The following is a 15,851-nucleotide window of genomic DNA, read 5'->3' on the forward strand; positions in this document are numbered from 1 at the left end:
CTCCTCTCCTCTCCTCTTCTTCTTCTTCTTCGTGTTGTTGCTCAGGGTTGGTTTTCCCATCACGGCCGGGTGTCGCTCGCTGAGTGGAAAGACTCGATTGCAGGGTCCATGCCATCCATTTTGCAGTGCCAGCCTTCCCAGCGTTCCTGCACCAATCAATACAACGGTGCTGCTGCCTTCCACTGGGCTCGCCCACCCAGCTGCCCCAAAGCCACTGGATACCAGCGGATCAGCTGGACTTCTCATTACAGACCCACAAATAGCACCGGTTTCGACTCCAGCGCTATAGAAGTCAGTGCACACAGGCATATGGATGACATGTCCAACATTATTATTGTAAAAGCTCCAACTCCATGATTGATGCTGATGGATTTTCTTTTACTTAATAAGGGAGTTGATAATTGCAACGAGACAGGAAAGTCTTGCGATCGATTCAGCTCGTGACGAACTCGGTTTTCCATGAACGGTCGCGGCTGGAATGAACTATTGGCAATTTTACATGCCATGCTTTTCTCATCTGCTGCAGACTGGGGCTGGGGCGTCCTCCTCTTCCTCTTCTTTCTCTCTGACACAATTAGGACGGTCGGCGGCGGCTCTGATTCCATTTGTCTGCGAGCCTTCACAAACACATCCACTCACATCGTTGCGGTCGGTGTTCTTCTAAACCGTCCACTTTATTCTGTATTAAAACTGTGCAGGCGCGAATCTACACAAAGCCAGGTTCACATGCAGGGTGGAGGATGAAAAACCGGCCGTCCGCTGAGAAAGTTATCAAGGACGAGATAGATGTGTGTTTTTGAAGAAAAAAAAAAAGAGCCCCAACTCGTCTGTTGTCTGTTTACATCAGAATGTGGAAAGCAAAGGGGAAAGTAATGACACTGGCTGGGAATTAATGGAGCAGCTAATGAGATTAGAGCAGACAGCACACATGTTAGTGTTTTACAGATAGACCCGTGTGCTTTAAAAGCAATACGTCTGTCACTTGATGGATTAGGCCGCGGCGTCCCGGGAGCGCCGCGAAGGGAAGATGGAGCACCGCGATCGAAAAGCACACAGACAAGTGGAGGAGCACGGCTGTTGTCGACTGGCTCACCCCTGTCATGGTGTGTGTATCCAGCTGTGTGTGTGTGTGCACTGTGCACCTACATGTGTGTGTAGTAGTTCTTCCTTTCTTTGATTTCTTCATGCATCATGTGTTTTTTATCTGTGTCGTCGTGCAGCCACACTCTTTAAAGAAGATGCATGAGTTCTTTACACTGGTGCATTTGATGCAATGGTGCATTTTATTTCTGAGGTCGCTGTTGTTGTGATGCAGTTTTCAGCTTTTAAATGCACCACTGCAAAAAACAGAAGACATTGTGGAGTAGCTGTGGGCTTCTCCCTCGGTGCAGCAATGTGGATTGTTCTGGAGGTTTTTTTTTTTTTTACTGGTTTCTTCCTCTCCAAAAGAAACAGCTGGTGATAAAAGAAATAATAAAAGAAAATCCCTCTGAATTCAGCTGCCTCATATTTAAAAGTCGTAGTGCTTCAGTGAGAGGCTGCCTCCCTGCATCACCTTTCTGTTTCTTTTGCATGAACTTAGTGTTTGAACCAGACGTCCAGGAAGTTTTTACCCTCAGCTGAATCATCCACAGACGTGTCCACCTCTCCAAAAACACTGAGCGAAACAGTCTCATTGATGCAGTTTATTGGAAGCTGAGACCACCTCTAATCTCCTCTGATAACTAATGAACCAGACGATCAGGAGTCAAATACCTGGAGGGGCTGTGGTGGAGCCGAGCCGCTGACGTCTGCTCGGCCTTTTCCTGATTAAAACACAGACTTGGAAATGGCTAAGATGTGAAAAAAAGAAAAAAAAAGTGTTTTAAAATCATATCTGACTCATTGTTACCCTGACCCATGCAAGCACGTCGGCTCTATGATGTCATCCGCAGGAAACCAAATGAAACAGAGCGTTACGCTGATTAAAATTACAGATTTCTGTAGGTTTTTGAACATTGCTGGAAACATTTGAGATGATTTAAGAACACAACTCAAAAAATAGATTTCACAGCTCTCGTCAAAAAGTTACATATCTCGACTCTTAAGTCTCATAAATGCGAGGTGATTGACGGCTGGACCTAATAGGATAAATCCAGAGTTTGCGGTGGTATTCGCACGATGTTTACTTAGCAGAGGATTTTATCGTCTTCCACCCAAGACCCTACGTGTTCGGTAAAAAGGATTAGAGGCCCAGCGCATACGTCAACGTGACACACAATAGAGATAATTCAGAAACGTCCATATTATCGCCGAGCGTGGAGCCAAAGTTGCTTCAAACCTTCAAGTGGGGAATAGACGGATCATTTAGACGGCTACGTCTTACAGCCAAGAAATACTCAGAGAGAGGATGATGTCATTTTATCCGCCTTTTTTTTATTGGATTTGAGATAGCAAGTGAGTAAAATGCATTTAACAGTTTTGATTACGGCTTTGGATGTTGGATGCATTTGACTCGTCTCTCCTCTACTGTCTCTATCAAGCCCAGGGAAAAAGGCCAAGAACATGTGGAAAGGATCCATTTTTTTTATTATTTCATTATAGTTTCTGCTGTTTATCCTAGATTAATTTATACAGTAGCTTAATGCTGAATATACAGTATGTTTTAATGTATAAGATAAGTTTATTGTAATAAAATATCAAATTGAGAGTGTTTATAGACACACACATCACCATCCTACAAAAAAAAGAAAAACAAAATTGGATTAACTAGACATGGAAAAGCCCTGTGTTTATTCTGCTGTGTGTTCTTGTACAACGCTCAGTCCAGCGGCTGTTACACCACCACCACCACCACCACCACCGCCGCTGCTGCTGCTGCCGCCACCCTGCAGCCTGTTGAGTTGTGAATGTGAAAACACGCAGGCCTTCCAAAGCCACATCTGAGGCATTCCCAGATCCTAATCTCACGGCACTCTTGAATAAAACGTCTTCCTCCTCACTCAGTCTTGTGTAATCATGAACTCCGTGGTGTGGACGCTCGAACCAGCTCTACTCGGCTCTACTCGGCTCAGCTTTGGCTCGGCTCGGCGGCTGAATGCGGGCATTGTTGCCCGTCGGGCCGGGCGCTCCTCTGCAGCCCGGCTCCTCAGCTCGGCTCAGCTCAGCTCGGCTTTGGAAATGAATACTGACATGTGAAAGTGCTGTTTTCTTTAGTTGGTGTAACGACGCTAAACAATCCCAGAGCGAGAGATAGACCTCTAGCCGTGACACAACTGTCTCTTTGTGTGCACTCATGCAGACTAGAAACACACACACACACATTTACACACACACATACACACTCATACAGTACATAATGACTAAATATCTGGCACCGTCCAGCTCATAGCGAAGAGACGGCGATTCCACTCTGTCTACAGTACACGGTGATTCATGTGGACACTATGGAAACAAATACACACATTTTCAGTGAGATAGCTGCACATTTACACACTGATTCACCCTCACACTCACACTCACACACACAGACACACACACACACACATACAAACTCAACTCACCGGCACCTGTCTGAAGTGCCGAGGTGGGCCCGCTAAGTGTGTTTTCATAGCAACAGGGTAATGACTGGCTCTGAAATTGAGGTTTAAAGAGGCTAGAGGAGGAAAAGGAAAAGAAGGAAGAAGAAGGGGTGGAGAAAGACAAATGAAGGTAAGCCGTCCTTCTCTCTTTCTCTCTCTTTCTCTCTTTCTCTCTCTGCATTACACTACCTGGCAGCTCCTCCTGGAATCCCTCCTGCTCGCCATAATTATCATAATAATGACCCGCAATTTTCCTTTTTCTCAGTATACTTGTTAATTACGACTGGTAGGTCAAGACCGAGGTTAAGGAAATAAAAAGGGAAACCGGAGCCTGGGTTTAGTCTGAGAGGCCGACGACGAGGTATGAGGGAGAATAAAAGGTAGGGAAGGAGGGAGAATAAAGAGAGGGAAGGAGGGAAAGAGGGAGGTGGAGCTTTTATTAGCTGCAATCACAAGCGATTTAATACAACAGGTGGAAAGGCATGAGACGACGGGTCACCCAGAGGGAACCGGCCTTGTTGCATCAGCTCGAAAAACCATTTGACGTACTTAAATTTAAAAAAAAAACCTTGAAATCCTTTCTTCTTCCTCTTTTTGCGACAATAGTGTATAGATTTTCCTCAGGACTCCTGCTGCTAATCCTTTACAGCGCTGCGTTAATCTTTATAGACGACCATAACGCCGAATGGATTTTCTGATCATAAGAGAATACGCTAATATTACACGTCTGCAGCGCTTTGAGAAAGTGTGCAATAACTCATAAATACACCGGGCCCAGAGCGTTATACTATGTGTGTGTGTGTGTGTGTGTGTGTGTGTGTGTATATGCCATCGCAGTGAGGTAAGATGAAATGACACACTCCAACACCAGATATGATTGGAGGTAATTGTATTTTAATGTCCAGGAGGCCCATTCCCACTTTGTATTTGGTTTTTCCATGGTCGACATCTGGTGTGAAGAACGCCAGCATGTGTTTCCACTACACTTTGTATTTATACCTCTAAACACAGCAGTCAACACAGCAGTCGGCAGGAGTTTATTGTCGCCGTTACACTTTTGCTGTTAAGTGACATCATGTCAAAACACGTCGGCCTCGCTGCCCGGGCCGCCCGTGTTTGTTTTCCCACGTCGCTCTCAATTTGGAGGGAGAAATAATGTTTGTCAAATGCCACGGCGCTCGGTTCGGTTCACGGGGGCCGATTTGTTTTGAGTGGTCGGGTCGGACTCGTTACAGCAGGCCGAGGAGCCGCGTTGTTTGAAATAGAGCGGGTTTTCCCTGGTGGTGCGGCGAGGACGAGTGGAGCGGTTCGAGGTTAAAGGGGGTATATTATGGAAATATCCCTTTTTGAAGGCTCTTTAACATATATTTGAGTGTTTGTCTTTGCCTTCTGGCCCCCACAATGTGAGAATTGACAAAAAAATCTGTAATTTTAAGGCTCCTTGGGTTGAAATCCATGTGGTTTTACGAGCTGCAACCAGTTGTCTTCCAATGATGTAACCAATTTCTGAATTTGCATAATACCCAGTGGTTCATTTGCATTTAAAGGGACAGACACTGAAACCAGCTGTTCTGAACAGGGCTGTTTGGAGAGGATGAAAACAGCTGTGATGTTTGATCCTTCGGGTATTTTGACCGAAGCATGTCACAGACATGTCTTTAAAGGGATAGTTCAACATTTTGGCAAATTGGCCCATTGCCATAATCGCTATAGTCATAGCAGTAGGTTCATTACCTTTAATTGTAGGTGTAAGCTATTTTCAGTACGGCGGAGCGCAGCAGCTGGCTGCTCAGAGCTACGCTATGGAGGCTAAGGGAATTTCTTGGTTTCCCTCATTAAACTCATCAAATTCAACATCCCAAAACTCCACAGCGCTTTTGTAGACAAGTTGTGACCTGCACAACCACCACGCTATGAGATAATGACGGAACGATACGAAATGGAGCCGTTTTCGAGGTAAATACAGGGTAAATACGGAGACTGCTTGCTGAAAAACTGTCCCTGAACGCAACGCGCATCAGCGGTTTTGTATGAATTTACCTCGAAAACGGCTCCGTTTCGTATCGTTCCGTCATTATCTCATAGCGTGGTGGTTGTGCAGGTCACAACTTGTCTACAAAAGCGCTGTGGAGTTTTGGGATTTTGTATTTGATGAGTTTAATGAGGGAAACCAAGAAATTCCCTTAGCCTCCATAGCGTAGCTCTGAGCAGCCTGCTGCTGCGCTCCGCTGTACTAAAAATAGCTTACACCTACAATTAAAGGTAACGAACCTACTGCTATGACTATAGCAATTATGGCAATGGGCCAATTTGCCAAAATGTTGAACTATCCCTTTAAGACACCTGGGAACTATTTTAATTTGTGAAAAAGGGGCAGAATATGTCTCCTTTAAGGGGGCACACTACAGGTAAATGGGGTAAAAGTTTTAACTAATGGATATCACCATGAAACTTCCCAGGTTTATCACTTACAAATATTTTTGTATTACAAGTTTTGCCAAATTTTATGTTTAAATGTGTAAATTAGGCAATATCTAATGAAATATGCGCTAATTTGCATACATTTCCAGAACCGAAATCTGAACAATGGATCAAAGGCCCTTTCAAAATTCTTGTTTTATTTTGTTGACATATTAGACTCAGAAGTTTTTACAGAGGGGATTTAGGATATCTCTTTTTATCACTCTGTAAATGAGAAAATACTGTCACCAGCCCTAAAAACTCCAATTTTGCCATGTTTTTAGGAATAAAATGTTGTATAAATCAGGCTGTGAATGACATATCAACAATCCCCTCTGTAAAAGCCTCCAGAATATAGACAGGAATCAAACTGGAAGGTTTGGTGAAGTGGAGATTTCGGGCTCAGAGTCTGAGGAAAAACTCATTTTGAGAAAACGGCCTTTAAAGACTTATACTGTAAGATTCCATAGATTGTTAATGTGAATCGTACTTTTACGATTGGTTGCGGATACGGAGGAGATGACAATTTTTGGAGCCTACAACAGGAGAGAGAGAGCTTTACAACGATACCTGACATGACATGGGTCAGACAACAGTAGCATGTTAACTTTTGGTGAATTTAGGAGAAATCTACTGACGAAAGAGACAAAATGAAGTAAAATAAAAACCTTCATGTGGATTTTCTACCATTTCTTTTGACTTTTCTGACAGAATACATATTAAGGAATAAAAACTGGTGTAGTGTCTCGCCTTAAAGTGAAGAGATCTCAGGATCCCGCCACACATCGCCTTGCACCAGACCCCGAGACTCACAGTGATGATGATGATGAGCCGAGGCCAAGACAGCCAGCCAGGCCTCGCGTCATCCATACAACCAGAGTTACAGTACACGCCAGCCAGCCAGCTTCCATCATGTCATCCATCCAGCCATCCATCCATCCAGTCCATCAGCCAGAGGGCAACTCTGATTGCCCCACGAAGGCTCGCTTTGCCAGTAGAAGCCGGTTGTTGCGGCCAAGCCGAAACATGACGAGACATCCAACGCTCAGCTTGTCTTACTCCTCTTATCTGCTGAAGTTTCATGGCACTACTGTGCGCTGACAGTTCCCTGGACGCTCCGGCCTCCCATTCCATTCCCTCTAATAAACACACGTTCTCATACAGGAGCCAATCCAAAAAATTTCAGTCCCTATTCTCTCTTTCTTTTTTCCTTTTCTCCCCCCTCCTACACTATATGAGGTGTGAGCCATTTGTCATCACATACTTAATGCGGCTGCCATGTCGGCATGTGTGCTCCAGCTCCAGCTCCAGCGCGCTCTCTGGGAGGGGGTGATGGCTTGATACGGACAAGCGTCACTCCAGCTCTCCTCATCAGACGTTCAGAGAGAGAGAATAAGGCCAACCCAACAATAACAATCAGAGGCATTTATGTGTTAGAAAATTGAGGGATAGAGCAAAAAAAAAAGAAAGAAAAGGAGCAGTGGCTGCATATGGAGCTGATCACGTTAGGAGTGGAGGCTTCGGATCGCCTTACTGATGACTAATTGACCACAGCTAGGAGGACCTCCTCGGGCCAAGATGAACCCCCTCTCTCGTCTCTATTTTTGTGTTTCTGTGTAATTTCTGCAGAGAGAGACGTTGTCGTAGTCGTGGTCCGAGCTGCAGCAACGCTCCACAAACAGGAAACAGGAAAATCAGCCACCGAACAACATTGAAGTTTCTTTATGGACTTTTTTTTTTTTTTTTGCCAACAGTGGAGTTGAGCCACTTGATGGTTAAGTGGCGCCTCGTCTCTAATTGCTAACATAGCGTGGCCCATTCATCAGGTTTAGCGACTGTCCGGCATCAATCATCCCGTCCTCTTGAGGTTTTTTTCTCTGTTTGGCCCTGACTTCAGGTGGGGAAGCGCCCGTGGCCGCTGCTGCCGCTCTTGCACAAAACACACACACACACATACACACTCACCTAGACACGGTTGCGTGCACACGAAAACACACCTACACATGCTGTCACTCATGCGTGCATGTGCTTTGACAGACGTAGACGTTCCCTGTCTGACTTCCTGCAGCACTGTTTCCATGCAAAAAAAAAAAGTCTGAAATGGCTTCCATGTGCCAGGAGGCGTTGAAGGCTCCGTGTAAACCCCTCGTGCTATTTCTATTTCTTCTCCGCTGCACCAGGAAGCCCATCTCGGTGCTGGAGGCTCTTTACCTACCTTGTTTCTTCCTTTACACACACGCACACACACACACACACACACACACACACACACACACACACACATTATGTAGCGTATTGCAGGTTGGAGGCCGAGTGTTTATGTATTTGTTTAACAGAGCAGGGACTCCTCATTAGTGGTCACGCAAGGCTGCATGCTGATGATAGCACCCATAGGGTATCAAGGCACGAGGGGGAAGGTGATGCTGAGTTCAGGAGGTTGGATTTACCCCCTCCCACCCTACACACCCCCACCCCTTCCTCATTGCAGCAGCTGCCTCCCAGTGTTTCTGAGGCGTCCGTCAGGCCTCCAGGAGGGCTGTAGTGGAGTGGAGAGCGAAGGTGAGCGGTGGATTGTAATGAGGTGGAAGGGGAAGTGTGGCGAAGTCGGAGTAATCAAGGATCAGGAAAAGAGGGAGTTGGGACGTTGGGAATGAGGAAAGGAAAACGTGAGGCGAAGTGTTGGAGTTTTATTATGTATATGTGTGTGTATATGTATATTTATGTGCATCGAAATGTATAAATCTCACCAGAGAAGCACGTTTTAATCTCGTCGTCATGAGACTCATGCGGTGAAATTAGAGAAATAAAGAGTAAAAGAGTTGCTGAGCTGCACATTAGCACCAGTTTATCTTGATCTCTCATCATCTCCCCTCACTCACTCACTCACAGCCGCACTCACGTTCAACCCGAACTCATATACCCACCGTCCTCCTCCTCCTCCTCCTCCAAGACAAGAGTCTCAAGATCGGTTTCCAGGGGTGACTGCATTATTCCCATGTGCCTTTTCATGGACAGCCATCAAAGAATGGAACAAGCTGAGCTGAAACCCTGAAAAGCAGAACAAACTTTTTAAATTTCTCTTATAATTTAAAACAATAACCAAAGTTGCCTCTACTCTTTAAAGCAGGGCACTTGTTGTTACTCAGTTAGTCTCTTAAAAAATGTATCTTAGTACCTCTCAATGCATGAATTATTTTAAAATCTTTTGAAATAGGAACTTGGGAATTTTAAAATGTTTTATCGTATTTTGTATCATATATGACTTATAGCTTTGAGCTGCAGATTAGCACCAGTTTATCTTGATCTCCTCACTCACTCACAGCCGCACTCACGTTCAACCCAAACTCATATACCCACCAGCCTCCTCTTTCACCTCCCTCCCCGTCAGCTCGTCACTCCATCCTCCTCCTCTCCTCCTCCTCCTCCTCCTCCTCCTCCTCTGCTCTTCCACTTACCCTCCAGTTTGGCTCATTCCCGTTGCCACTGGAGCGTTCTGGCCTCCCTCGGCTTCTCTTATCAGACAGAGCTCATTTGGCTACCGTACCGGTGCTGAGAGTTCAGACCGGGGCTGGCCAGATTATGAAGGGAGGTTTCCCCCCTCCACCTCCTCCTCTTCTCCACCTCCCCTCGTAAATCCTCAGCTCCTTGGCTCGCCGTCGTAGGCCCCGTTAGGTTTGAGGGCAGTGGGTCAGATGAGAATCTTCAACTAAAGGAGAACGAGTTTTGGGTGAATGAGCTCATATATGATACCTGTTGTGTTTGTTTCTCAGCTGGTGTGTTCAAAACTCGTAAATCCAGTATGAACGAATGCTTCCAAAAATCTGGGTTCATGACCTCATCCTTTTGTCTTTTCTTTTTGTGTGTGTGTGTGTGTGTTTGCATTGCAACGGTGATTCTCTGTAATCACCATTGCCACTTGCAATAAAAAGCCGTAACAGCGCAGTGTTTCGAATTTGTGATTTAAGCCATATGTGTCAAAAAAAGAAAAAAAAACACGATTTATATCTAATGCACCATATGTGAGTCTATACAGTAGATCGCCAGGCCATGGACACGCCACCATGCTGATATATATGTGTGTGTGTGTGTGTGTGTGTGTGTGGAGTTTGTGCAGCCCATCGCCCCCCGGGTCCAAGGCTGCGTTCAGTCTCTGCTGTTTAGTCAGCCTTTATTTAAACTGCCACCAGCCACCAGCGACCCCCCCGAGGGACACAATAAAAACATCCATCATCCCTCTGGCCGTCCGCCAGCTCAGAGAAAGTGGAGCGAGAACGAGAGAGAAAGTTAATGACCACATGTCTGAAGACTCCTGTGAGATTTCCTACGAACTCCCATCTCGTCCTGTTGTCTGTCACAGTCTGTCTCTCTCTGCCTGCAGCGCTCTATTCACACAGAAAGCTCTCTCCCTCTCTTTCTCCTTCTACATCACAGACTGCTGCTTTAAAGGGATAGTTCACCCAAAATTGAAATTTCACTCATTATCTACTCACCCTCATGTCGACTAAGGTTCTGGGAGAAGTTTCAGAGTCCTCCGTGGCTTCTCTGAGTTACAGGGGGTCTCGGCGTAGCAGTGCAGGTCCATATGACGGTTGCAAATGGATACCAACTGTCTTCGTAACAAAAAGACACACCAAAAAACATCCAAATACCTCCATGCTGCTCGTATGTAATGTCTGTCTTGTATTGAAGACCCAAAATGCGAAATTGTCCCAAAAAAAATTAAATAAGTCTATATTTCAAGCTTGTTTCGTAGCGGAAGCTCCTCTTCCCAGTTCGTCCAAATTTGACGAACCGGGAAGCTTCGAGAAGCTTCCGCTACAAAAATAAAATACAAAAATATAGACTTATTTAATTTTTTTCGGGACAATTTCGCATTTCGGGGCTTCAATATATAATATAATAATAATAATATATAATATAACCACTATATGGACATGCACTGCTACGCCGAGACCCCCTGTAACTCAGAGAAGCCACGGAGGACTCTGAAACTTCTCCCAGCCCTTAGTCGACATGAGGGTGAGTAGATAATGAGTGAAATTTCAATTTTGGGTGAACTATCCCTTCGAGTCACACAGCTGGGCCGATGTGTGACCCTGACATGGGGGTCTGACGGTGCCTCCTCCCCCCTCCTCCTCTCTATCTGACCCGCTCCTCTCCGAGTCTCTTTAATTACCCCCATTATTCTGTTAGCTCTCTGCAGACACAACCGCCGTCTCATCCTGATGTCTCTCTCTCCATCGCCACAAAAGGGGGAAAAAACCTTGAGGAAACCATTATCTAGGAGGAAAACCATTAGGTGTGAACAGGTCATGAAAATACCCGAGATGACGCGCTAATAGATCGGCAAAGTGGCACAAACCAGAGGCTGCTTTGGTCTTTGTTTTCATATCTCCTCCTGTGCTGCTTCCCATGGACGGCGGCAGCCAGAAACACTTCAGGCGCTGTCAAAAGGAAGACAAACAGAAAAATATCATAAACCAGAGGGGCCAAAGCCGAAGCCGTAGCGCTCCAGCAGCGGTGGCAATATAGGTCCGGACAGCTGAAATAAACCAAACCATGGCTGGTGAGAGAGGTGACCGGGCAATGAGAAGTAAAAACAAGCTCTGTGAGGGGGTTGATGGGAATAGCAGCGAGGAGGAGCAGCTGGAGGGACGAGCTGCGGCCGCAACCAGACGACGCATCTGTCTGGTTCTGGTCGCCGGACGCTGGTGAAGCTGCAGCTTTTATTGTGAAGGTTCAACATTTTGGCCATTGCCATAATCCCTATAGTCATAGCAGTAGGTTTGTTACCTTTGTTTGTCAGTGCAAGCTGTTTTTAGAACAGCGGAGCAGAGTTGTGAGCTGCTCAGAGCTACGCTACGGAGGCTAATGGGATTTCTTGGTTTCCCTCATCAAACTCATCAAATACACAATCCAACAACTCCATAACGCTCTGGTGGACAAGTTGTGACCTGCACATTCACCACGCTATGAGATAATAACACAACGTTACCAGACAGAGTTGTTTTAGAGGGAAATTCATGCAAAACCGCTGATGCACGTTCCCGTCGGGGACTGTTTTTCATCAAGCAGTCTCTGTATTTCCCTCTAAATCAACTCTGTCTGGTAACGTTGTGTTATTATCTCATAGCGTGGTGAATGTGCAGATCACACTTAAAGTTTTCTGGTAAATGCATCACTGCTGAACTCCCATCTTTTCAAATAAGGGAAGTAGAAACACTATCCTCCTCTTCTCCGTGCGTCTTTTTTTGGCCGAGCACCAAACCCATGAAGGAAGACAGGGCAGGGACGGCTCTGGCTACTGTGGGTGTTGGTGTGTTTTATGTGTGTGTGTGTGTGTGTGTGTGTGTACCAAGGCCTCATACCTCTGCATCTATATACCACCGCTACTGCAGTGAACGAATAATTCCCAAATTCCCACTCTGACAGTCCACCCTTCTTTTGAGATCAGTCAACGTGCAGTTGTTTGATAATATCACATTTTCATGGTTTACGGTGCAAAATGTTAAAAAAAAAAGAAGTAAATTTCCACTTCCACAAATCTTCCCTCAAACAAACATGTTCCTTCAGCTCTGGAGAATATTATTTACAGTCCGAGGCCTCTGTACTGTTACTGTATCAGCATCACAGGTTGCAGCTTCTGCAATCTGGATATTATATTTGGCCATATTGCAATTTTGATAATATTTATATTTTAGCTTCAGTCGTAACAGCCAGTTCCAAAAGGATATATTATTATTATATCACTGCAAGTGGAAACACAGACCATCCTGTCTTTAAAGGTTTAGTCTCAGTGAGTTCTGGTCGGCCTATTGGTCATTTAATAGACATAGTTCAGATTCAGATCAGATTCTTCTGATTGTCGTCATTTGATGTGAAATCTGAACCCTCTTCTTCCTCTTCTTCTTCTTCCTCCTCTGCAGGGAGCTACAATCATGCGTGACGAACACACAGGAGCCATCCTCGTGGCCCGGATCATGAGAGGAGGAGCGGCCGACAGAAGTGGTCAGTTCCAGCTGAATCAGCCCCGATTTGCACATTTCCACTTTGTAAAACTTGAACACAGCAACAAGCGCCGCGGCTCTCCTTTTTTTATTTATTTTTTTTATGTCATCCACATGTTTTCTGTTTGATTCTTTCGTCTTCATTGTGACCAAGTTCTGTTTTTCAGCTCTGCCACAGCGAAAGCCAAAGGCAAATTTCCACATGTGTCGACAATGATGTTTTGATTCTTCTCCAGCCTCAAATGCCACCATGACGATAAACATTAATCTGGTGTACTGTACACATCCCGGGGCTTTGTAAGCACCGGACCTCTACACAGTAGCTCACTTGTGTTAGGACGTCAGGGTAACGGAAGATCAAGCCCACTGAAGATATGCTGCGTTTTTTTTTTTTTATGTTTGTGTGTGTGTGTGTTTTTTTTTATGTGTGTGTGTGTGTCTCTGTGTGGCAGGACTGATTCATGTCGGGGATGAACTGAAGGAGGTCAATGGAATCCCTGTGGACGACAAGAAACCAGAGGAAATCATTCGTATTCTGGTGAGCCTCATCTGCCCGACTTCATTCATTCAGCCCCGTCTGTCTCTGTGTGTGTGTGTGTTCGTCTATGTGTGTGTGTGTGTGTGTGTGTGTGTGTGTGTTCGTCTATGTGTGTGTGTGTGTGTGTGTGTGTATGTGCTGTCCAATGGTCTCTCCCATGTTTTAGCTGCTCTCCCTTAGAGAACATAACATTCCTAGTTTGTGATGGCAAAAACCTCCCCTACCTCATCCAGGACTGCGTTGCTCTCGTCGCTGCACTGCAAAAAAAAGCCAAACACTGGACCTTTTTCTCCTTGCAAGTCTTTTCTGGCCTTTAGACCACATGCATTGAGCCACGCAGCCCCCGGTACTCCCCCTCTGCCCCCCCTCTCCACCCCCTCATCTGGATGAGACTGATGCTTAGTAGTCCATCCAAACAGGCTCATGCCGCAGGCCTCAAACGAGCTCTGTCACGGGCCCAGGGCTCTGCCAGGAGGGACGAGCGGAACGAGCGCAGAGAGGAAAGAGAGGAGAGAAGAGGAGAGGGGAGCCTCTTAAAGGGATAGTTCACCCAAAATTGAAATTTCATCACTCATTATCTACTCACCCTCATGTGGACTAAGTGCTGGGAGAAGTTTCAGAGTCCTCCGTGGCTTCTCTGAGTTACAGGGGGTCTCGGCGTAGCAGTGCATGTCCATACACTGTAACGGTTCCAAATGGATACCAACTGTCTTCGTAACAAAAAGACACACCAAAAAACATCCAAATACCTCCATGCTGCTCGTATGTAATGTCCGTCTTGTATTGAAGCCCTGAAATGCGAAATTGTCCCCAAAAAAATTAAATAATATATTTCAAGCTTGTTTTGTAGTGGAAGCTCCTCTTCCCGGTTCGTCCAAATTTGACAAACCGGGAAGAGGAGCTTCCGCTACAAAACAAGCTTGAAATATAGACTTATTTAATTTTTTCGGGACAATTTCACATTTCGGGGCTTCAATACAAGACGGACATTACATACGAGCAGCATGGAGGTATTTCGATGTTTTTGGTGTGTTTTTTTGTTACGAAGACATGTGCAACCGTTATATGGACATGCACTGCTACGCCGAGACCCCCTGTAACTCAGAGAAGCCACGGAGGACTCTGAAACTTCTCCCAGCCCTTAGTCCACATGAGGGTGAGTAAGATAATGAGTGAAATTTCAATTTTGGGTGAACTATCCCTTTAAACATTGGAGGCCTTTTCAGACACAAAGGCAGATGATAGCTCTCAACACTCCCTCTTTAACCCCCACCACACACACACACACACACACACACACACACAGTATCCCTTTCAAGCAGGGACATCCAATCCTAAAAGCCCCGTCCACTGCTGAAAAATCAAACTGTGCTTTACATTATGGGACTCTGGCTGGATTAGGTGCTTTGTGAAGTATTTGCAGTAGCAGATGACTGCTGCTTCCGCCCCGACCTGACCTGTTTGTATCTATCATGTCTCTCTCTCTCTCCCCCGAACGCTCAGGCGCAGTCGCAAGGAGCCATTACCTTTAAAGTCGTTCCCAGCGTGAAGGAGGAGGCGCCGACCAAGGAGCCAAAGGTAAAGGCCCTGTCCTGGCTTAATCATTAAGTTGATTGGGTTACACTCATCGACCTGAAAAACAGAGTGATACCTTATTGTTGGATGTAGAACAGTGTTTCTGAGCCACGGTGAGGAAATGATGTATGTAGAGGGAAAGCGGAGAGTTGTGTAATGGTAATAAGACGTGGAAATACAGTAACCAGGCACCGTGTGTAGCACCAGCGGCGCAGCATCACTGACATGTTTCGACACCAGAAACTCGAGTTTGGTTTCTAAAACAGCAACAACAACAATAACACACTTATAAACAGATCCTTTTTCCAGGCTGTCCATCATCCCTCCATACGACTCAGCGAAGAGATCCGATGTTAACAATCTATCGTTTTGGCCATAACTCACTTATTATGATGCAATTCCACTTAAATGTCCATAAGGTCACTTTTTATATCTAGCAGGTCAAAGATCAACTTCACTAGTTGATTCTTTATTTATTTATTTTATCTATTAATTTCTACTCTTAGTATTTAGTTCCTATTTTAATTTTCCCCCATTTTTTCCTTTATTTTACTTTAACTTATGCTGATATACAGCCTGTCATTCATTTATTATGTCATATGTCAGGAAATGTTCTGTAAAATGATTAAAATGTTTAAAGGGACTACGAGGAGTTTTCACACTATATTTCCCATGAGCCTCCGCTCCCACGGTGAAATTCTTGGACCGGCG

The 15,851-nt window shown here is 45.3% G+C and overlaps 1 protein-coding gene across 5 annotated transcripts in view; it reads left to right on the forward strand.

Annotated features, from left to right (window-relative positions):
- The window catches only part of mpp7a (MAGUK p55 scaffold protein 7a), a 172,232-nt gene that overhangs the window by 111,211 nt on the left and 45,170 nt on the right, over positions 1 to 15,851 (forward strand). For all 5 annotated transcript variants that reach the window (XM_085764042.1, XM_085764043.1, XM_085764044.1 and 2 more), the window contains exons 7-9: positions 12,947 to 13,028; positions 13,480 to 13,565; positions 15,069 to 15,143. In XM_085764042.1, coding sequence (XP_085620168.1) covers positions 12,947 to 13,028; positions 13,480 to 13,565; positions 15,069 to 15,143 — 243 coding nt within the window. The remainder of the gene's footprint in view (positions 1 to 12,946; positions 13,029 to 13,479; positions 13,566 to 15,068; positions 15,144 to 15,851) is intronic.

This window comes from Trachurus japonicus, chromosome 20 (genome assembly GCF_045865225.1).
Source record: "Trachurus japonicus isolate A0001 chromosome 20, Traja_1.0".
Classification (NCBI taxonomy): domain Eukaryota; kingdom Metazoa; phylum Chordata; class Actinopteri; order Carangiformes; family Carangidae; genus Trachurus; species Trachurus japonicus.